This window comes from Erpetoichthys calabaricus, chromosome 11, assembly GCF_900747795.2.
Source record: "Erpetoichthys calabaricus chromosome 11, fErpCal1.3, whole genome shotgun sequence".
Classification (NCBI taxonomy): Eukaryota; Metazoa; Chordata; class Cladistia; order Polypteriformes; family Polypteridae; genus Erpetoichthys; species Erpetoichthys calabaricus.
The window spans coordinates 125299448-125324056 of record NC_041404.2 but is presented as its reverse complement, the minus strand read 5'-3'; the positions used below and the strand labels follow the sequence as shown (position 1 = coordinate 125324056).

Genomic DNA, 24609 nt, shown 5'->3' with positions numbered 1-24609 from the left:
TTTTTAAATGTAATTATTATAGCTTGATAGAAAGAAAAAATTACAATTCTGTCAATGTCCCCTGTCAAGTTTCTGGATGGCTGCAGTAACTGATGGTATTTCTTTCAACCAAGCTTTTCTTTAGAAACTCTATTTTTGTTTTTCTAAAATCTTTGCTTTCTTGTTTTTTAGTCTGTAAATTCAGAAATGCTTTGCAGTATCTTGTTTGTCTGAGATGAATTTAAGGTTCACTAATTTTAGCCCACATAACAGAATACATGTTGGCCACTTCCTTATTTTTCTGTAAGCTTTATACTGTTGTTCATTTACAGCCAGGCTTTTTGACTAGCAGTCAATGACAACCCTCTACCATTTCTTGACATCTGTCAGGGTACTTTGCCTGAACAGGATGCCAGTTCTGTCAGAACTGAGACATCATGAATAATATGAAAACATCTCTTTATTTGGGAATTCTACAAAGTAGACAGTTTCCGTTTTCATTCCTATAGATTGTAAGGTTATTCAAAGGACTTGCAAGGTCATTGTATTTTTACAATAATAACACTGGCAGGAAAAAGTGATTCACTTGGGTCACATTGTGAAATCGTATTAAGATTTTGAACAAGAAAGTGGGTGTTTTTAAATTGTAACTCCTTAGGCATTAACAGCCCCTCACTGTTAGTCAAGCATTAAATACAGCTGGTGTACCTATTCCTGGTTGGTCTTCTCTTTTAATATGCCTTCTTTATTTTACAGCTTTTACAGCAAACGCAATTACATACTCTTGTAACAATTCTACGATAGCAAACATTATTTTAGAGCAATCTGTTAACGTACTAAAAAGATTCATTATGTCACATCAACACTTGTAATTGTTAACTCCATCTGTAAAGGATTAAGCATGGTAACAGCTTTTGGCACAGACATAAGGGGAATGCCAAACATGGTTTCAGAAGCCTGTTTGTCCTGGAACTCTGAATCACTTTGATAAATACAATATACTTCCTTAAACCAAACTGCCAATTAACCTTACGTCCACAAAACACATGCTACTCTCATGTTGTGTTTTATCCTTAGAAAAGGCAAACTTTTATCATTATTATATTAATAAATGTACTGTATATCATAAATTTATATCAAGCGATTGATTAATTGACTACTTTTATTTTTTATGTTGTGAGTCTGTATGCATCTAAATTCCACCTTGAGATTAATACATTTTATGTAATCTATCTGTCTATAGATAGATAGATAGATAGATAGATAGATAGATAGATAGATAGATAGATAGATAGATAGATAGATAGATAGATAGATAGATAGATAGATAGATAGATAGATAGATAGATAGATAGATAGATAGATAGATAGATAGTCAAGAGGGGTGGTGCTGCCATTCCCATAGTTCAGGGTTACTCAAATATAAATATTAAAGGTTCATTTGCTAAGTTTACCCCAGAGTCAAAGGTCTGAAAAACTGCAGTCCAATGAGTAAATAAAGCTAAAACACAACTATGTCTAAAACAATGTCCTAAAAACAGCAATAATGAAAAAAATGATACCTTCTTTCTGTAAGAAAGCCTTTACTGCAAAGGGATTTTCAATGCACACTAGGGCTTGTTTTCTCAGGATGACATTTTCAAAGCAAGTTTTTATTTCTCCTGGACCTCTGAAAATTTCTGATGGTTATGCTTTCCTTCTGTTTCTGCCAAAAGCTTTGGGAAATGAAGCAGTCCATCCTGTATGTCACATTTAAACACCTCTAGTCTTTCTGGAGAGAAAAGACTGCTGATATGAGGTTACATCTTCTGTTGTTTCTGTCCTGGCGCCTGACATTTAGATCACTGAGGTGGCATGTTAGAGCAACTTCCATTTTCATGTAATTGTGCATTAAATTCACAAATTGTTTAGTTATTGCACTCTTTTGTTAAGACAAACAAAGCACTTCTTTCTAAACCATTCCAGCAGCAAGCCTCTGCTGGGCCTCCTAACATTTCTGTGGAGAAGTAAATCACCAGATGTTGCACTAACTTCTTCATGGCCCAGTGCAGATGATGCTTTCAAATAATTGTCAGGTTTCACTGCTGTTATCATGATGTCTAAGTACATTTCTCTTAGACCGCCACATAATACTGTCTTGTGAATTATGCAGTGACATGATGATCTTTCAAGGGTTTCAGTAATCCCTTCTCTTTTCCTGTCATAAATGAAGTTCCATCAGCAGATATGGACACCATATGCTTCAGATCTATGTTTCTCTCCCAGTCAGCATCTGAATTATATCTTCATAAAGATCTTCTCTTCTTGTGTGGACATGATAGGTTTTCAGGCTTAAAACATTTCTAAAAATCTAATAAACACATTTAGCTGTGCTTTATCAGTGATGTTTGTTGATTCGTCCACAGCCAGTGGAAAGAATTTTGCCTTTTTAAAGGTGTAATTTGGTTGCTTAAGTAAATCTATAGCAAGAATTTCTGTTTGTCTTACTGTACTAGGATCTGCACAAGATATTTGACTGTCATGTCATCCTTTTCTTATCCATAAATCATGGCTTCTGTCATTTCACTCATACATTTTTTCATTATTTGCATAGCAGAGAAGGGTTGCCCAAGACCAATGAAACTTTTAATGAAGTCTCCATTGTATCCTCTAGCTGTGTCATTGTTTTAATAGTTATTCTGATATCAGGTTTGCACTTTTTTTCTGGAAGAGTGAAGGCACACTTGTCAGTCCACAGGTCTGTAAATACACGTTTTTCACAAATGTTCTTTTCTTCATGGTGAGCATTTTAACATGCCATTTTACATTTTAAATGGGTTTAAATCTTTGCTAATTAATGCTATGTAAAGTGGCAGAGAGAGGACTTGATCAGCAGCCACCGAATTCACAGTCAGGGTGTTGCAGCTTCCATGACTGGTCCAGATATGTGAGCTTTGAAGACACATAACTTGAATAGCGATAGATTTTTTTTATGTATGCTAATAACAAACAACCAAAGCAACTAGTATTATTTTCTTTTTATTTCTTATTCAGACTGATTTTTGCTTGGGTCCAGATGCTGCCGCCTTAATCAAGTCTTGGATTCAGGGGGTACAATAAGGATTCTGCAAAGGCTGTGAAACAATGTACCAACTCTTTATACAACTGTTCTGTGAATTTGGAAAAAGCTTATGACTCTGTACTCCATAGCATCTTGTATGTGGTGATTCAAGCCTATTATGAAATTTCAGGGATGCTGCTGTGTGCCATTCAGTCCCTACAGTATATTTTCAGTTAGAGTTGTGTTCACCCCCTGGGCATTAAGTTGTGGGCATTGAACTCTGTCAGGGGAATGTCTTGCTTCCTCTCCCCTGTTCATGATTTTCATTAAATGGGTATCAAAGTACAGCCAAAGATTAAAGCATGTCCTAATGATTGTTTCTCTGTTCTCTACAGAGGACGTTGTCCTCTTTGTTTTATTTGACTGTGATCTCTTGTTGCTCATGGACTCCCAAACAAGACATATTACTTGCATTGTGAGGAAGCGTCAGTTATAGCACTATGGTCATGTGGCGCGATTCACAGAGGGTGATCCGGCTTACAGGATCCTCATTGTTGGCTGGACTAAGTCGAAGAGGATGCACATGTAACACCTGGCTGTGGCAGATAGATGGTCATTTCCGGAGGGTGGGAATGGACTGCGTGTCTGCCTGAGAGTGTTGCCAACAAGGATCTCAAGCTGTATTATCATATGTTGGGTGCTGCAATGCACTGTACCAGCACAGACTCCTCAACCTGATCTCTGGTGCATAATGGAATGTTAGAAGATTAATGTAATGGAGCTGGGAATAGCCAGCGGAAAGCCAGTAGTCCCTCCAAATACAATGCCATGGTCCTCTCCCAGATATGAGTGGGTTGTTCTCATCAGGCAAGTTGTGAGCATCTGCCTCAAGTGGGGGAGGTCAAGGATAATAGGGTCTTGTTAATGAGTGAGGGAAGAGATGATTGTATATTTGACCAAGGAATTTATGCAGCTACAGCAGGATTGCAGACATTACAGTGGACTATTTTGGTGAAGTCTGAGTTAAGTCATTGGACAAAACTTCAATCTACAGTTAGTCTACATCTCTGATCTTAAATATGGTCATGAGCTCTGGGTAGTAACTAAAAGAATGAACTAAAATCCAAAACGAGGTTCCTGTGCATTGATGCTGGGTTGACTCTGTCATAGGGTATAGAGTTCTGTATTATAGCAAGTCCTTGAAGTAGAACCACTGCTTCCGTGGCTCCAGATCAGCCAGTCAAGGTGGTAGCATGTAGTCAGAATGCTTCCTTTGTAAAAATAAAGTGGTCTGTTAACCCAGGTCACCGGCGATCTTGACCCAGTACCAACAGGCTTTTTCAAAGAAGTCTCCAATGTCCTTATTGATAGTGTATTTGACGATAGTACTAAATACTTCAATTATTAAACCCCTGCTCAAGACAAATAATCTCGACTCCTCTGTCTTTGACAATTTTAGGCTAATTTCTAACCTGCCTCTCTTAAGTAAAATTCTAGAAAAGGCAGTTACTAAGCAGCTTAATGATTACTTGAATAAGAATTATATTCTTGACAAGTTTCAGTCAAGTTTTAGAACAAACCATAGTACAGAAGCTGTGCTGGTTAATGTAGTAAATAATTTGCAGGTTAATGTGGACAGAGGCTGTATATCTGTTCTTGTTCTCTTAGATCTGAGTGCAGCATTTAACACTATAGACCACTGTATTCTTATATATCACCTTAGATGATGAATGGGCCTGTCTGGCGGTGTCTTAAATTGTCAGTCTGATTTAACTGGTAGAAAATTCTTTGTTAGTTGTGTTGATTGTACTTCGGAGAAACATGATACTATATATGGTGTACCATCCATCCATCCATTTTCCAACCCGCTGAATCCGAACACAGGGTCATGGGGGTCTGCTGGAGCCAATCCCAGCCAACACAGGGCACAAGGCAGGAACCAATCCTGGGCAGGGTGCCAACCCACCGCAGGACACACACAAACACACCCACACACCAAGCACACACTAGGGCCAATTTAGAATCTCCAATCCACCTAACCTGCATGTCTTTGGACTGTGGGAGGAAACCGGAGCGCCCGGAGGAAACCCACGCAGACACGAGGAGAACATGCAAACTCCACGCAGGGAGGACCCGGGAATCGAATCCAGGTCCCCAGATCTCCCAACTGCGAGGCAGCAGCGCTACCCACTGCGCCACCGTGATATGGTGTACCGCAAGGATCTATTCTGGGTCCACTGATCTTTTCATTCTGCAATCTTCCATTAGGTCAGATTGACACACAGCTGTTTTTCTTGATGGCGCCTGATTACTCTGATGCTGTTGGCTCTCTGATCCAATGTCTTAGCAGTATTTCTGAATGAATGAGTAGTAACTTTCTCAGACTACATAAGGAAAAAACTGAAATCTTACTGATTGGCAAACATGCATATAGTAGAGACATCAAAAATTAACTCAATCCCTTAGGTTTAAAAATCAAGGTGGTGGTAAAGAATTTAGAGGTAAACTAACCTAAACTTTAAATCACACATTAACCAGATTACAAGGACTGCATTTTTTCACTTAAGGTATATAGCTAAAGTTAGACCTCTAATAACTTTACAAGATCCTCAAAAATTAATTCACACTTTTGTTTTCAGTCGACTATATTATTGTACTGCACTCCTAACAGGATTACCTAAGAAAGACATCAATCAGCTGTAATTAATTCAGAATGCAGCAAATGTGAGCACATCTCACCACACTAGTTACCTGTGTCATTCAGAAATTACTTTAAAATACTACTAATGGTGTATAATGTGTTAAATAATCTTGCTCTGTTCTATCTTTTGGAATGCCTGTCCCCCTACCCTCTAAGTCGTAACATTAGATCTTCTAATGATGGCCTGCTTATAATTCCAAGAGCCAAGCTTAAAGAAGTGGTGAGGTGGCCTTTTGCTGTTATACGCCTAAAATCTGGAACACTTTACCAACTGAAATTCACCAGGCTAATACTGTGGAACATTTTTTAAAAACTGCTAAAAACCCATTATTTTAATATGGCTTTTTTGTAGCTACATTTCAGTTGTATTCCTAATAGACCGTATGGGTATAGAATCATACTCTTCAGGGATGCAAAATCTGTATTAATGTCTCTTTTCCGGTTCTTCTGTGGTAGAGATCTATGCCACCACCAGCTGATGAAAGCACCATGCAGTCCCCTGAGATGATGGAATGAAGGCAGGTGTCTCAGCTGTCCACGAGATCAACCTCATCAAATCCTATCATGTGAAGCATTAAAACAAACAGGGCTGATTTAGGAAAACTGATGTTAGGTAGAATGCCCAGTGGAGCTTGGGCGGTCTTTTGGCCTTGGGACCCCTGCAGATGTTGATTGTTTTTTTCTACAGTCTAAATTGTTTTATTTTTTCTGTCCTCTTGGCCATCTGACCTTAGTTTGTTTTGTTGCTACTTATTCTTTAATATTATTACCTAATCTGAATTGTTTTTCTTTTGTTGTAACTTTCTCTTTGTCAACTTGAGCTACACTGTTGTATGAAAATGCGCTATATAAATAAATTTTGTTGTTGGTATTGCAACCCTCATCAGAATAAATGTAATTTAAATTATGATAATAATGATTTCCTACATTTTCCTTCATATAGTTAGATCAAAAGATAGGAATCAACCAGCAGACATAATACTGAGCTCACTCACAATTCAGAGTGACCCATCAACCTAATGCAACAGACCTTGGATTGAGGGAAGACACAAATAAAAGCACAGAAAAAGAACATTCAGACTCAAAGAATTAAGGTCCAAGCATTGAGACGTGGTAATGCGACGTGCTGTTTCACTGCTTCCCTCTTCTTTTCCGAACTAATACAGGATGCAGTCAATGGCTAGTACTAAAGCTCGTACAGACTAATTAATCCTGTGACTGGTAGTGAAATTTAGTCACAATGATAGAGAAAAGTTAGTCTCCATGCTCCATAATATTCTAAGTCATTAAAATGAAGAACAGGCAAAATTCCCCACTTAAGAGCCACAGTAAGTACCAATTTATTTCTTTAATTGCATCCATTCTATATATCAGTGGCTATTTTCTGCTTATTATTGAGTGTTTGGAATAACTGATGACTTTTTACAAACTTCTGCTCTCATGGGAATATGAAATTCATTGTGGCCTTATACAAAATACACATGCATACGCTATTGTTTTAAAAGTTCAGTACTATACAGAGGTACCTTGAGATACGAGTTTAGATCATTCCGTGACCGAGCTCGTAAGTCAAAATGCTCGTATCTCAAATCAATTTTCCCCATTGAAATTAATTGAAATGAGATTAATTCGTTCCAGCCCCCAAAAAAACACCCCAATTTTTTGTTAAATGTTTTCAACATAAGAAAAATGTATTTATAATGAACAAATATTGTATACAAACAAAATAAAACCTAATACATAAAAGAGAATCTCAAGAAATAAACAGTTGTTGGCGAAGCCGATTAGCGTGTTGTAATGTTTTTTTCTTTCACTTTTGCTTAACTTAATTTTCTTCTTCACTAGTTTTTTTTCTTTTTTGCCATGCTTTGCTCACTTTCATTCTCAAAAGCGTTTCAATAGAAACCTATCCAAGGAGCTTTGTTTAGTCCTCCCCTTTAGAATGTTTCTGAAATGAGTTAGGCAAGTGTCATTAAATAGCGCCGCTGCACAATCAGTAACTTTTTCAGGGTTTCTTTTCAATAAAGTCAAGCGTTAGGCAAGTGTCATTAAATAGCACTGCCGCATGATCAGTTGCAATTTTTTCAGGATGTTTCTTTTCAATAAAGTCAAGTGTTAGGCAAGTGTCATTAACTAGCACCACTGTATGATCAGTTGCAATTTTTTAGGGTTTCTTTTCAATAAAGTCAAGTGTTAAGCAAGTGTCATTAAATAGTGCCGCTGCACGATCAGTTGTAACTTTTTCAGGGTGTTTCTTTTCAATAAAGTCAAGTGTTAGGCAAGTGTCATTAAATAGCGTCGCTGCACGATCAGTTGTAACTTTTTCAGGGTGTTTCTTTTCAATAAAGTCAAGTGTTAGGCAAGTGTCATTAAATAGTGCCGCTGCACGATCAGTTGTAACTTTTTCAGGGTGTTTTTTTTCAATAAAGTCAAGTGTTAGGCAAGTGTCATTAAATAGTGCCACTACACGATCAGTTGTAACTTTTTCAGGGTGTTTCTTTTCAATAAAGTCAAGCGTTAGGCAAGTGTCATTAAATAGTGCCGCTGCACGATCAGTTGTAACTTTTTCAAGGTGTTTCTTTTCAATAAAGTCAAGTGTTAGGCAAGTGTCATTAAATAGTGCCGCTACACGATCAGCTGTAACTTTTTCAGGGTGTTTCTTTTCTTTACAGTTCGAAACTTTTTCCCACAATGCAAACACTTCCTTTATCTCACTTTATGAGGTAACCTCCTCCGCCTCTGTCTCCTCCGCGATACCGATCTCCTGCAGAACCTCCGTATGTTGCCGCGTCTGTAGTTCCGTCAACTCCTCCATCATCAGTTCCTCGGAATGTGCGGCGACAAGCTCTTTGATGGCTTGTATTTCGAATTTTGGCTCGTAACTCAAGGCAAAAAATCGACCTAGTGACGGCTTGTATCTCAAAAAATTCGGAAGTTGGGGCACTCGTATTTCAAGATACCACTGTATTTACTCAGCTTGGTTTTGGCAGATCTGTTCTAATAAATGCAAAATTGTATAAATGACAGATACTAATTAATAATTACCAGATACTAATTAATCAATTGGCCATAGTTCACAATCAGACCATTGTGCTGTTAATATTCAACAGACTGATCATAAAGTTTTTTTCTAACGATTTTATGATACAAATGTGAGCCAAGTAAATGTGTCGGAATTGAATTGTCAATAGGGAATTAAACGGGACAATGTCTGTATTCTTGTAGTACAGTACTGTAGCGAGTAATAAAGTCTTAACTTCAAGCTACCTGTGTATATTTAAACATGCAAAGAAGTTCCACCTTCTCCACACATTACCAGTTATCTGGAACTACAAAGTACTCCTGTAAAATTTCTTCTGAAACTGATGCTGCTAAATTTTATTTCTCTTCATAGTTAAACTGGTTCTGCTGATCTTTCAACTCCTCTGCCTTATTTTTCACTTGTCTCTATCTTTTTTCTTCTATCCATCTTTCTATCTAGAACATCTCTACTTTCTCACATGGTGTCTAAGCACACCAGTCAACTGCAGCTAAGTGAAATGCACATTTCTAATATCAGAGACATTTAGTTATACAGTGGTGTGCAAAAGTGTTCAATCCCTTTGAAAGTCACCGTACCATTCTGTCACGGCATGACAGAAGATTTGCATACATATTTATCCATTCAGTATTTTTATGTGAACTCTTATGCTGTAACAATACATTTCCAAAGTCAAAATAAAGCATCTTCTGTAGATATTTAACTGATGAAGAAACAATAAATGAATCACAAACAACACAAAGGTGACAGTGATAATTAAACATCATCAGGTACTACTTGTGAGTCCTTTACATCTCTCTGGATATAAAAAGTCCTCTTTGTAAGGGCCATAGTCTTTGTTGGACAATCACTGCAAAAATGATGACAAAGGAGAATTCTGCTGATCTGAGAAAGAGACTCCTTGTAATGCACAAGGCAGGAAATGGCTCCAAAAAAATATCGAAGAGTCCATCACAGCACCCAAACTCTTACTAGAACAGGACAACCCCCATAACTAAACATCGGAGCAAGACGTTGACTGGTGAGTGTGGCTACTCTGAAGTCTGCAAACCTCATTGGCTGAAACTGGAGCGAAAGTGCAGGGGTCCACAATTTCAAGAATTCTTTATAAAAAAATGGCCTCTGTGGGAGAGTAGCAAGAAAGAAGCCATTCCTGAAGAAGCTCCACATATGACATTTGCTACAAAGCATGAGAAAGGCCCAGTTAAGATGTGGGAGGAAGTTTTATGGTCAGATAAGACCAAAATAGAATTCTGTGGCCAGACATTAAAGAGATATGTGTGGCGTCAAACTAACAGTGCCCTTGCCTCAAGAAACAGCACACCTACGGTGAAATATGGTAGTGGCAGCATCCTGCTCTTCATGTGCTGGGACTGGGAATCTTGTCAGAGTTGAAGGGACAATGGAAGGACACAAATCCTGCATAATACTATAGGAGAAGTTCCAGTCTGCTATGAACCTACAGCTCGGGAGAAGATTTGTCTTTTCAACATGACGATGACCCCAAGCATAAGGCCAAAGTGGCACTGGAATGGCTCAAAAACAGAAAGGTGAAGGTTTTGGAATGGCCAAGTCAAAGCCCTGATCTTAACCCTATTGAGAATCTGTGGCACTATTTGAGAACTGCTGTCCAGAAGCTCCATCCCACTGCCTTAGAGAATCTCTACAACATCTGTCAGGAAGAATGGGGACAAATCACTCCTGAACAATGTGCAAAACTGGGAAATATGTACTGTACATAACAGTCTTCATTTTTTTGGGCATCACAGCAAAAGGGTCCTCAGCTAAGAATTTATGGGTGGTGTTAGGAGTGTTACATTCTTTATTTAATTAAAGGAAAATTCAATGTAAAACCACCTACCTGTCCAAATGTGATATTCATCATAATCCAGAATACAGCCATCTGAAATATCCTGCATTCCAAAGAAATCTAAACTCTGACAGATGTTTTCTATCGGATATGTAAACTCCATGTTGGAAGTCTGGTCTCCACAACCTTTAAAAAAAATAGTCTTGTTAGCAGAGAAATAAGCTTTTTTTTTTTTTTAAAGTAATGTAAATTTACAGCTGATTCTCAGACACTGGCACTAAACACTATATATCTTCATCAGTTGTCAATTAAGTACTTAATCCTGAACATTTTCACGTTTAACTGGAAATTGGCCAATCAAAAGCATCATAATATTGACATCATATTAAAAATACTGGTTCTTCAATGGCACTTTATGGTTCTTTACTGGGTTTTGTGGTACCTCATAGCTCCATTGCTTGACCAAGCACCATTTCATTCTGGGACAGGTTCTTTGTATATTAAGTTATTTTCTTGTGCTTTGAAAAACGTCCTAATATGTAGAATAATATCTAAAATCTTGAATGCTATGGTAGCCTACAGGACACTAACAGATTAAGAAAACAAATCTTGCCTGTGTTACTGTTTGATGTCCTTTTAAAATTACGAGATACTGGCATATCAGAAATCTGTTACCATTCATTCAATAGTTATTCACTGTATGGAGCTTGTTAGATTAGATTAGGTCAAGGTTTTAAAGGTCAGCAAGAGCAGCCATTTTTTTTTGAGTTTCATGGTTAAACCCTTGAATTGTTCTTCAAAGACTTTCTTTTTGATTATTTCCTGGTTTCAAATCCTTGCTCTGGTTTATGACTCTGAATTTTTGATCACAGCTCAGTTTTGACAAAAGATCTCTGTTATTCCCATTTATTAAATTTTTCTTCATTTTATTTGACTTTCTTTCATGGTTTTAGTTTTGGTTTGTGGCTAAAAAAACTGCTTTAACCTCCCTATATCAAATTCACCACAAATTTTGTCTCCTGGTCCTCTATCATTTAACAGAACAATAAACTTGGAGAAGCCTAGTCAGCTGTGTCCTTCTTTTCTTATTTACAATGATTGCTACAATATATATGATAGATAGATAGATAGATAGATAGATAGATAGATAGATAGATAGATAGATAGATAGATAGATAGATAGATAGATAGATAGATAGATAGATAGATAGATAGATAGATAGATAGATAGATAGATAGATAACAGCAGGCTATCACTATCTCAAACAATCTATCAACCTAGCTATTTAAAAATTATTATCTACACATTGGTGCACATACCTAACAAACCTACCACTCACAGTAGGTGTATTACATGTCTTTTAAAAATACATTTGAGAAGGAAATGTAAAGTAACAGCTATCTCTTGTAAGTCTATTTTAAGAATATACAGATTTACATTGCGTTTCTAATGTTGGAGAGTGAAGAAGTCGTACATATGAAATGTTAGTTTTTAAAAAATGAACCTTTTATAACATAATTAAATACGTGTTTTGCATCGGTGGTCCATAGTAAGAATGGATGAAAAAAGAGCATATTTCATAGCACGTACATTTTATGAACATAAAAACAAGTGAATCAAACAGAAATTGTGGTCTAAATCCTTTAATAATCCCCCCTCACTGCAGCCCCCATATGTTTTACATAATAAATGAATAAAAGACCAGTGCAGGTTTTGAGAGGGTATCAAATTCGGCATGAAAATTTTCCCAAATTACATTTTGATTAAGTTAGTACAGTAAATGTACACATTAACTTTGGTCGTATTTAAAAGACTCATCCGTCCATTCCCAGAATCAATTTTTCCTAATGAATCAGTCGACCCCAGCTCATCACGATCCCAAGTCGCTTTAACTCCCGTGCATTCGTTAAACGGGAGTGGTACATTCAAAATTAGGGCGTGTTCTCTGCCATGGGGCGGTGCTGTGGTAATTGCACGGTGGGCACTACTATACAATTAGATTGGAGAGCACATTCTCATCTTGTTGAAGTTTGCAAACTTAGTATCCGTTCCAAGGAGGCTCGCTTCCGATTTGGGATACGTAACTACACAATGCAATTATTCCTTTATTTTTATAAGCTTAGATATAGTATTTGGATGTGAAATCGATACAACGGCCAAGCAGAGGTTACAATATGAATACATTTCATAACAGCTACTTTGTGTCTTTTTATCAAGGTTCTAAAACTGTCTGACGGACAGTGAAGGACAACCTATTGGCACCACAGTCTAGGCATTTCCGCCCACATTACACCAGTCCACACCTTCCGCAATGAAGTCATCTTTGGGATGTGGTTTTAATCGGGGAATTCGGAGAAAATACAGAGAAAGCAGAGCAGATAAACTCTTTACAGATAGTGTCAGTGCCAGGTATTGAACACAGGTGGTTCCCAGTGCATTATCAACACAATCGTGACAACCACACGGGAGAACCTAACCGAAACTCGCAACTGGTCCTCTTAAACGCCTACACCATGTGTATTGTCATCAGTTCAAAATGCGTTCAGTTTTGATGTTGTATACACTTTAAAAGTAGAACGAGAACAAGGTTAAAGGAGCATTGTGTCTGGTAAAGACAGGTTTGAAACAAGTCGTGGGTTAATAAGAACAATAGCTGTTCGAAGACTGACATTCTGCTGGATTTGGTTTTGATTTCGAATTAATATCATTTTGTCGCTCTGTGTTGTTTTTATATCTAATATACTGTGACGTCCCGTCGTATAAAACACACTGAGGAGCCGCTCGTCTGGGAGAGTCTTCCAAACGCCGGCTGGCTTTTTATTGGATATGCCGCGATATAAAACAGTGCCCTTCCGCCGCCCGTTGTCTTGGTCACGGGGACACCTCCAAAATAACAAAAATCGCCTTCGTCCTACCTACCCCTTGTCTGCTCTATAACTGTTCGCTCCCTTATCAAACCGCAGTCTTCCTCTCGTTCCAGTAACAACTACCACTTTCGACCACCCCCTCCCCTTTTCTCCACGCACCGTTAATTAACCCTGATCCCTGTCACTCAGCTCTCTCTCTCTCTCTAGGGAGGTGCCCTGAGCCCTTACAAAGTGTGTTCCCCTAAGACTCCACCCCAACACTGCTCCCACTCCGTGCAGCCCATACAGTGGCAAGACACGTCACAATATTATTTGTAAAGGGGCCCGAGTTGCCTCGAAAGCTTGCATATTATGATCTTTTTAGTTAGCCAATAAAGGTGCCATTTGGCTTCACTTCTCACTACATTCATAATGGCTAACACGGTACAACACCCTGGTACTAAAGGTTCTTTAAATGTATCTGTAAAAGGTGCTATATAAATTAAGCGGGGCTGTAGTCATACTTGGGAGCAGTTGTGTTAGTATAAGGCGCCTTTGTTTATCCAAAAGTAATTCCCAGGCATGACGTATGGTATCCTTGGGAAAAAGCGGGGATTTTCTAGCCTCTAGCAAATGTATCGCACTTTACTTTCACTTTTAATATCAAATAATCAGAGTATGCATGAATTTAAAAAAACAAAATTCGCAGTAATAAAACAAGCAATTGCTGTAAGAGATCTGAGCTTATTAAACCCGCAGCTGCTTTCTTTGATAACTTTCAAAAGTGGTAGTACAGTATTTGTCAATTCACTATCAATCGTGGTCGCCTTAAAGCCAGGTAACTCCAGTAGACCGAGCTGTGTTACTGCATTACTTTTTCACGCCAAGGTTTAGCTCTTTAATCTGGAACGGTGTTATTATACGCGTAGACATTTACAAGCAGGAGATTAAAAATGCGGATTTATACGGAAATGACTTCAAAAGCCAAACAAGGTGATTGCAAACAATGATTGATAATGTCTGTTTGCATAAATAGTAAGAAAAAAAAAAATAATACAATAACTTTCTATCGTGTGATGTGAAAGTTCCGAAAAGCCCACCCATATACCAATCATTACACCGACTGCTATATAGCGTCAGTCCAGCCAGGTAGTAGTTTTTTTTGTTTGTTTGTTTGTTTTGTTTTACATGAAATGGACACATGCACGATTCTTTTATAACAGTGAAACTATAACAACTGGATAGAACAACAGATGCAGGCATTAAAGTTAATCAATAATCCTCAAACCTTGGTCTTAATGCTCCCCAGCTCAGAGCAGGACGCTCTTCCCTTCTCCGTCCTCCTTCGTCTGCCGCTTCTCCAGCGCGCAGGTGAGGCTGCTGATCCCTGCACACTAAGCGCGCGCTTTATTGCCAGTCCGCCGCGTGCGACATCGCAGCCCCTTCACACTGTGGACCTGTTTACTGTCACTTTCGATATCGCAGTACCCGAGTACGGAAAATAAGCGACTGCGCCAGAAAGTTAATTTTGTTTATACGCACTTCAAAAAATAGATAATGCAGCATTCCTTATGCAGTATATCCTTTACAATTTCCAAGTTTATCCAGACAATTGCGACCCCCTTCTTTTGTGAATATCTATTTGGTTGTATCAAGATTGTGTGCTGCTAGGCGTAGCCTGACACCTGCTTAACATGATGCAATGCGAACGCTTCTAGAGTTGCTATAATCCCAAGCAATGAAAGGTTTAAACTCAACTGTAAGAGTTTCGCTTTCTCTACCGTATCCCCCATGTGCTCATTTTAATAAAGCTTGTCATTGCTTTATTGATATACTGTACATCTTGTATGAATAGTGTAGTCTACAGTTATGGGGAAATCAGTTAAAAAATCAACTTCTTCCAATATTCCAATATTGTTATCAAGGTCATTATAGAGATACAGTACATTGCGGACACCAGAACAGTTTTACTGTAAGGAACCATTCCTGATGTAATATTGTTTAGTCTATGTTCTTGATGCCTCCTTAACATTTGTGACCACCAGGGAGCATAACAACGCCCCAAACCCCAAGACACAACTACACAACACATGCCCTGGGTTCAAATATAAGGTGTTCATTCAAAACAATACCTCGACAGGGTTCCAGTTTCTTCTTTATCAGGTAATATTTTTTACTTCTCCTTCCACATCTCCCAAGTAGTCTCATCCATCTCCTCCTGGCTCTGACCACTCATGCAGGAAACCCAGCATCTTTAATGCTGGACCCAGAAGTACTTTTGGTGCCATAGCATTGCACACTGGAAGTACTTTCAGGTCTGGTGGAAGCTCTTCAAAAAGAATATAACGATCCCCTGCATCTCCCCCTGGCAGCACCCTAGAATCCAGGGTTGTTCCATGGGACTGCAATTTCCAGCCTGCCCAGTGGGTATTCATATGGGTGTTCAACCAGTGGGATGCTGCCACTGTGTGTAATGAGGGAAAACACACCCGTGGGAAGCAGACACCCTCTTTCCTTCTGCACAGGCCTCTCTCCCATCCTGGTTGGGAATTCAGTCCATCCCTGTTCTTCCATTTCAGCTCCCATCCTGGTTGGGATGTCAGTACATCCTGCATGGCACTCCCACATTAAGTTACAGGAATAGAACAGCAGGGACCTGCTTCTGTGTTTCATTTACATATGTATATGAAATGCATGCTCACAGTTCATTCCATCTTCTAATGAACTGAGAGCACCAGATCACCAGACTAAGAGTTCCTGTTTACTCAGTGCATGTTCTTCTCCTATCTTATCTTGAGAGAGCCCGAATTTTCTGCGGCAACAGAAGGGCCAAAAAAAAAAGTCCCTACTCATGAGGGAAGCTGGAAGGAGTGGAGAACTGGCCCATCCTGGTGCAATCAGTCCCAATGCTGAAATAACTTCTGGTCACCTTAAATTGGCCAACATTAAAGATAGGATAAGTCTGCATTTGTTGGTTTGATTCTGGCATCTGCAAGAGGAGGACATCTATCAGCCAACTAAGGGTATTAAAGTTAATGGGGTCCCTACCCAAAAAAGAGGTGAGAAGGCATTAGTAGGAGCCATGTGAGAGGTGAATTTTCTTAAATCAAAGACTGATGCTTCAGTTGAGTGTTACCTCTGGAATCTGGTCTGGATGATTATGTAAACTACGTGACTCTTTCTGATACTATAGTATTCATTAATAGCTTCCTGCTAATTTAACAGAAGCCCTGTTACACAAGATTGTGTCTTGATTGATTGAGCATCCCCATGCAATTGATATACAGTATACTGTATATATATATATATATATATATATATATATATATATATATATATATATATATACACCTGTTAGACAGATCAAGAGGCAGATGTGGATGTGTCAGAGATGACTATCCGCAGAAGACTTCATGAGTAGAAATACAGAAGCCACCCTACAATCTGCAAACCACTAGTTAGCCACAAAAACAGGAAGGCCAGATTACAGTTTGTGAAATAGAACTTAAAAGAGTAAGAGCAACTGCGTAGGCGAAAAGAAACTGCTCAAGATCCAAAGCATACCACCTCACCAGTTACACATGGTGTAGGGGGTGTTATGGCTTGAGCATGTACAGCTGCCAGAGGCATTGGCACACTTCTCTTCATTGATGATAGAACCACTGATGGCAGTCGCATGATGAATTCTGAGGTGTACAGAAACATCTTATCTGCTCAAGTTCCAGTACATGTCTCCAAATTCATTGGACGAACTTTCATCCTACAACAAGGTAACAATCCTAAACATACTACTAAAGCAACACAGGACTCTTTCAAAGGTAAAAAATGGAAAAAACTTGAATGGGCAAGCAACTCACCCGATATAAATGCAATTGAGCAGGCCTTCCAAATGCTGAAGAGAGAACTTAAGGGGGCAAGCCCCCGAAACAAGCAGGAAGTGAAGATGACTGCATTAGAGGCTTGGCAGAATATCACAAGAGAAGATTCTCAGCACCTGGTAATGTCTATGAATTGAGACTTGAAGCAGTCATTGAATGCAAGGGATACACAACAAAGTGCTAAATATGACTGCTTTAATAGACCTGATATTGCTACATCCCAAACATTATGGTGCCCTAAAACTGGGGACCATGTAAAAAAAAAAAGAGTGTACTGTAATTTCCACGTGATGTGAGCAAAAAGTATGCAAATACCCTTAAATGAAAGTTTACAATGTGTATTTTAATCTCGTTTTGATTATTTGATTTGTAATTTTAAACTATGGAGCAGAGTGGTAAATCAAAGAAAAATGTGTCTTTGTCCAAAACATTATGGAGGGCACTGTACATACAGTACATATATGTATAAATTTACAGTACACACCATACCATACCATTTTCAAGCCTGCTTAATCCTGAGCTGGGTCACAGGGAAACTGGAGCTTCTCCCAGGAAGAACAGGATGTTATATATGATTTTTCACTGTTCTGTTTCTAACAATAGTTTAAATAATCTGCTGCTAGAATCTGGCCCCAAACAAACCTCTGTGAGCACGTTAGCCCATAGGTACCTCATTTACAGTACACTGACTTTGGTTAATTTAAAATTGTCTTCCAAATGATGCTGGCTCATAAAGCTATGTATTTCAAGACTCCAGACTTCTTGTGCTGTTCACACCAAATAAACCTTTTAGACAGTTGATATTAAAATATATCTTTTAATATTGACCTTGTTATTATTCCAAAAATCCATTTCATACATTAACTTTTAACAAATATGTATGTATTCAACTTCATAGCTCTTACTCTAGAGAACTCTGTTGTTATTTTTGTTTATGAGATTCCATCAGTCTCAGCATTCAAATCCTTACTGAAAATCCACTTGTTTTATTTCGTTTTTTAATTGTTGTCCTGTCTTTGCAGGTTCAAGCAGTCCTATGTCTACACTGAAGTATTACTGTCTTTGCTTCTTGAACCTCAACTCAGAATTCATCAGTTTATTCTGTATTAATACATTTCCTATCACTACTGGGCTGAGGAGGGATGGCTTCCTGGGATGATGCCCCTGGTCATTGGTGTCCAGCCCCTGATGTTAATGACCCCCCCAGGGTGAAATCCAAAGAGGGACCCGTCCCAATCTTCCATCTGACATCTATGTACGACTTGTGTGTAACCCCAAGAGTGAAACTCCCACTTTCGATGTGACATCCATTACAATGGGCACTAAACCCATGATCAGGGCCATCTTAACACATTGGCACATTGGGCAGTTGCCCGGGGGCCCCACAAGCATAGGGACCCCGTGCTAATCTATGTATGTTGTGATTTGCTGAGTGGTTGTGTAGGTAGGGACCCCAGTGCACTGCTTTGCCTGGGGGCCTATAATGCTGTTAAGACGGCCCTGTCTCTGTTAACACAAATAAAGCCCCTGCCTTTCACTTTTGCATTATACCCTTCTCTGAAGCTTTACAGTACTTTGTAGTTGTGCTTAATTTGTATAATTCTTTTTAAAACACAATGGCTTAAAATTTGTTGGATACACTTTTAAGCTGCTTCTTGTATCTGTTGTTGCCACATTTTGCATGTTTGCTTTTTAAATTACTGCTCAGTTTATACAGTATGTTTATTACTGCATTGTGAGCTTTTTTGTCGATAACAGCACAATGCGGTGGTGCAGGCTATTAATACTGCTAGATAAAATACAGATTGATAAAAGGGTCTCAAGTAACCTAACCTATAGCTTTTGGCCAAAGCCACATTAAAACAGCAACATTATTATTACTGATATTTATCTGACAAATCATACACTCTAAATTAAAATTTCTTATATGTGGATATAGACTGTAGATTGTTAGGATTTTATTTGATTAATATTCATTCTTTACTTTTCAGTCATTTTACAATTTAAGTTAAACATTTTAAATTATGACATCATGCAGTATGTCACCCATATCCACCAGTTAATTTCTCAAATAATTATATTAGATTACATTAGATAAACTTTATTCATCCATCCATCCATCCATTTTCCAACCCGCTGAATCCAAACACAGGGTCACGGGGGTCTGCTGGAGCCAATCCCAGCCAACACCGGGCACAAGGCAGGAACCAATCCCAGGCAGGGTGCCAACCCACCACAGAACTTTATTCATCCCAAGGGGAAATTCAGATGTATACAGCAGCAGAAACATAAAAATCAAGAATACAGACTCACCAGACAAATAATACAGCCAATCAATCAGTCAATCAATCAATAAATCAATCAATTAATCAAAAAAAAGTGAGTATATCAGGTGGAAGCATTGAATTGCCAGATAGCAGTGTGCAGAAAAGACCCCCCAGAGGTGCTTCTTAGGCTAAACGTGTTCCAAGACAGCACCTCCTGGAGGGCAGGGAGGGGATTTCTCCTTGTGAACATGCTGGGGTCAGCTTGGTCTGCCATCAAAAGCTCAATCCCATTTGAAAATGCTTCTTTCTCTTACACAAAAAAACATTTTCTTGCTTTGTTTTATTTATCAAATTTTAACCAAAACACATGTGCTTGTAATGTTGTGAGGATATGACTGGATGCCTGACATTTGCACCATTAATAATTTGAGATTTTTTTTTCATGGTTGTTTTGATACTGTTTTCTGTTGTTCAGACTGGGTCTCCATTGAAGCCCCTAGTACACGGGTGTCGAACTCTGGTCCTCAAGGGCTGCAGTGGTTTTCATTCTAACCATTTTCTTCATTACTGACCAGTTTTTGCTGCTAATTAACTTGTTTTGCCTTAGTTTTAATCAACTTGACTGAAACCCCTTAGTTGTCTCTTTTTTCTTCATTAGCAGCCAAGCAATAGTGAGGCACAAAACAAGCTGCCACATCATTAGCTAACCTGTGCCCATCACACAATATCTGAAAATAAAGAAAGGTGATGGTCTCCGTAAGGTTGATCTCTCAGCTTCACCAAAACATTTTGACGCTGTTCTTAGAAAAAACAGAAAAATCAACAGTTTTGGAAATGTCTGCTGTGGCAGAATGATAACGCCAACAAGCCATAGAATTAAATAACAAGTTTAATTAACAGCAAGAATTGGCTTGTCATTAAGAGATTGGTGGAGTAAAATTGGTTAGAGTTTGAAACCCCAGTTTAGCTAGTCATCGGTTGGCTGGTTTCACATCTCATTTCTGTTTGGCTGTCATTTAATAAATAAAGGAATAAATTTAGAGGATTGAATCCTTAAAAATAGGGCTATTAAAATGAAGGGAAAAGGAGTTAATTAGCAGTGAAAACTGGTCAGTAATTAGGAAAAGGGAGAGAATGAAAACCTGCAGCCACTGCGACCCTCCAGGCCCAGAGTTCAACACCCCTGCCATAGTATCAAGAATTTTGCATCCTCCTCTTTGCAAGAAAACATGAGTTAAACATTTTTTTATGGTCATTACTACTGGCAACATGGAGAATATTATTTTTGGGTAGAGTATTTATTTAAACCAGTGGTTCCCAACCTTTTCGATCCACCACACCCCTAGAAAATGCTTGATTTATCTTCACACCCCATACAAAATGAATATCACATTTGAAGGTGAAGAAGTCAAATTTCTCATTTATGAACAACATACACTACTGCAGGTGAACATATTGAAGTTAAAAGAATAAGCTTTTAACTCAGTGCATAACATCCATATTACTAACCGAGAATGGTAAACCGGATGGACGCAGGGACATCCGGCCATTCCCTTTGGAGGAAAGGTACTTTTATTAGGAGGAGATTTTACACAGTGCTTAGCTATTGTTTCACATGTCATGCGCTCGGCTATTCTTCAGTCCACCTTAAAATACGCAGACAATTGGCATTGCTTTCAAAAGAGTTACGGAGATATTTGGAACAACAATCTCATTAGACCAAATGCCCCTTTTAACACAACGGACTATATTCTGTCCAAAAAATATTAATGTTGATCACATTAGTAACCAGGTCATTTCATTACTTCCTGGAGTGGCACAGCTCTTTCTAAGCTCTGACAAAGTTGACTCTGATGACGACAATGACCATCTTAATTTCCCCTTACAATATTTGAACACTATTAACCCAGCCGGATTACCACAACACAATCTTAGCCTTAAAAATGGAACAATAATCATGCTATTAAGAAACCTTAACACTAAACAAGGTTTATGCAATGGTACACGTTTAGTCGTCAACACCGTGCCACACAATGTTATTAAAGCAAAACTTCTTACAGAATCACATGCTAACAATACTGTTCTAATTCCTACAATTACCTTACAACTTCTGACCTGGAATTACCTTTTACACTTAAACGGCGACAGTTCCCCATTAGACCTGCCTTGACCATGACCATCAACAAATCACAAGGACAAACCATAGACAAAATTAGCATCTACCTCTCTGAGCCCGTTTTTGGACATGGACAACTTTATTTGCTTCCTATATGCGTCATCTACACCTTCACACTATGCTATATCTCATTCATACATCACGCTCTTTGTAAATTCACAACACCAGGGGTTGGCGAGCGAAGCGAGCAGGGGGCGGAGCCCCCTATTTTACATATAAATTAAAAATTTAGCTTTACAAATTTCAGTAACCTTGTAAATGTGTTTGCCGTGAAGCTTAGACATTCAATTGATGATACAGTATATGGGTTGATGTTTCCAACAAACATGAGGAAATGACACGCGATCAATAATCAAGGGGTTTGGGGAATTGGAGACCCCTGTGAAGCAATTGGTGCCAGCGTGCTGCTAAGCAATGAAACACAGTCGACGAGCTTTGTCCTCCATAACACCTGTAATGCAGTTCAAAAACAGAGGCGCTGTACAGTTAAAACTGCTGTGCTACTGCCAAGACTACCACCAGGAGAGAAGGGCTGAGTGTAAGCAGTAGGTGTTACAACGAATTCAGCTTCCCTTGTCCCCACCTAGCTAAAATGTCTATCAAGCCTCGAAATCAGTTACATTTCATGATCAGGGCTTGCTCAGAAATCAATCCTAGACCTTGCCCTTCTCTACAGATCATTGCATTCTATCCTAAGGGGGTTGGCCCTCTGATGCTGCAGCTGTGGAACCACCTCCTGGCCTACGAGATGAGACACAAAAATAACCGGATTGGTAAAAAAGAAAAATATGTATTGATGAATTACAGCATCCTAAACATTGTCACCTTCTATATACTCCTCCTCCCGATCTCTACAACGCTCCATTCGCATCTTCCATTGATTGAAACAGTGCTGGAAGTCTTCTTGCTTGAGGCTCTTCAACAGGCTTGCCGTTTCTGTCTTCACTTTATCTATTGAAGAAAAATGTGTTCCCTTCAGGTCACTTTTAATTTTCAGAAACAAGTAAAAATCACAGGGAGCTAAACTGGGCGAATAGGGAGGATGATCGAGGACAGGAATGTTTTTGTCACTCAAAAACTGCTTTGGGGAAAAAGCATTGTGCGCGGGAGCATTGTCTTGCCTTGTCACGCTGTTCACTTTTTTCACCTGACATTGACGTGGCAACTCATGTAGCGATTGTTGTGCAAATACTGACTGGGCCATTCTCAGGATATACCTAGCCGGTCGGCGGTTTGAGAGGGCGTGTAGGAGGGGATATAGTTCTATGATTCACGTCTGGCCAACCTCCTGACGATTTTCCAGGAAAGCCCCAAGCCCAGTCCTGTTGTTTTTGTGTCTCACCTCATATATATGTTTGGCAAAAACTTAAGTGTTGTGGCATTAATTCTACTTTTGTTGTTCAGCTTTGACTTGATTATTGGATTTGGATTTTATTTTTATTTTTCTCTGATGAAAAGACTACCTGCTTTCATCTAAGGTATTAATTCTTTGCTTTCTGGACCGGTCATTTTTAGAGGCAGCTTTTTCTATTTAGTTGTTTTTAATTTAAATGTTTTGGTAGTAAATGTTATCAATATACACTATACAGTTGTCAAGAAACCTTGTTTTTGTTATTTTAGGGCAGTTGTTTTATGGTTTTTCTCTCCCTTTTCAGACATCTTTTTAAGTTTTGAGTTTAAAAGTCTTGTCCCCCTTTGCTGTTGGGCCTGTGGAGACAATTTACCTGCTTCTTGACTTTGGAGTAAAGTTGAGTTTGCTGCTAGGCTTCACCTGAGCCTTGAGGCCTAGTTTTGTTTTGAGTTTTAAAGACAACCTGTAGATCATAGTACTGGCTCTGCAGAAAAGGACAACTGACTATTGTAGTAAGGGACCAGAGGCACCCCAGGAAAGAATCAACAAACACTGAGCTGTGAGATAACATATTGAAGAAAGATTCTTCAAATTCTGCACACACAAAAACACAAACCTTTATGTCTAGGCTGGGTAGTCAGTATGCAGTGCTGTCAATGCCTGTCATGTGGAATATTAATGTAGAATCCTATCAACCATTGTATAACCTTTCATTCAGGCTTCTCTTGTGCAACTTTCCAAATGCACAATGCCTACCAACCAAAAAGAAATCTTCTCTCTGTCAGTCATGTACACAGACCTGTCTTCACTAAATGTCGTGCAATGTTAACTACAGTCAGCTCCAAACCCTCAACTGACCATTGCTCCATGTAACAGTTGCACAAAGACTACATTAATTATTATTATTACTTGGCTGTCATTTTTATCCAAGGCTACTTGCAGCATTTGAAATACAATTAGTTCACTTCTATTGCCCAAATAAATCATCCTTTTTGTTCTTCTTTTGGAATGGTTTCTTGCTCTTGTGTCACATGCTCTGCATGCTGGCTTTCATGTGAATTAGACCATCACAACCAGGTGCACCTGCTTCTTGCTAAAGGGAACTGAATATTTATTTGGCGTCTGTGTACACTAAATTACAAATCAAGTGTATAGCAAAATGATTTATATACTTTTACAACTGGAGTACTTAGAATTAGTGATAGGGATTTAATTGTTAACTTTGTGGTTTACAGTTTCAACACATCAGCCACTTGCAGTGCATGTTGCATATAATTATATCATTTCAATGCATGCTAAAGTACACAACATACGTCAAAAGCATACATCGCTAGACTCAGGCGTTCTGCAGGATTTATATGGCCTCAAAATCTTGCAAACAATAAAGAGAAACTAAATAAACATGCCATTCTGGCTTCCCGTTATTAAGTCCTTTGCATTACAACTTTATTACACTTGTTTTAAATTTACTGTGTATCTTTAATTTTAACATAAAGCCATTAGAAAGTCAAGTACAACAC

General features: G+C 38.6%; 1 protein-coding gene across 1 annotated transcript in view; it reads right to left on the bottom strand.

The window, feature by feature from the left end:
- Positions 1-24609, bottom strand: part of LOC127529731 (uncharacterized) — a 54165-nt gene that overhangs the window by 4910 nt on the left and 24646 nt on the right. Inside the window, exon 3 of the mRNA XM_051934325.1 lies at positions 10622-10756. Coding sequence (XP_051790285.1) covers positions 10622-10756 — 135 coding nt within the window. The remainder of the gene's footprint in view (positions 1-10621; positions 10757-24609) is intronic.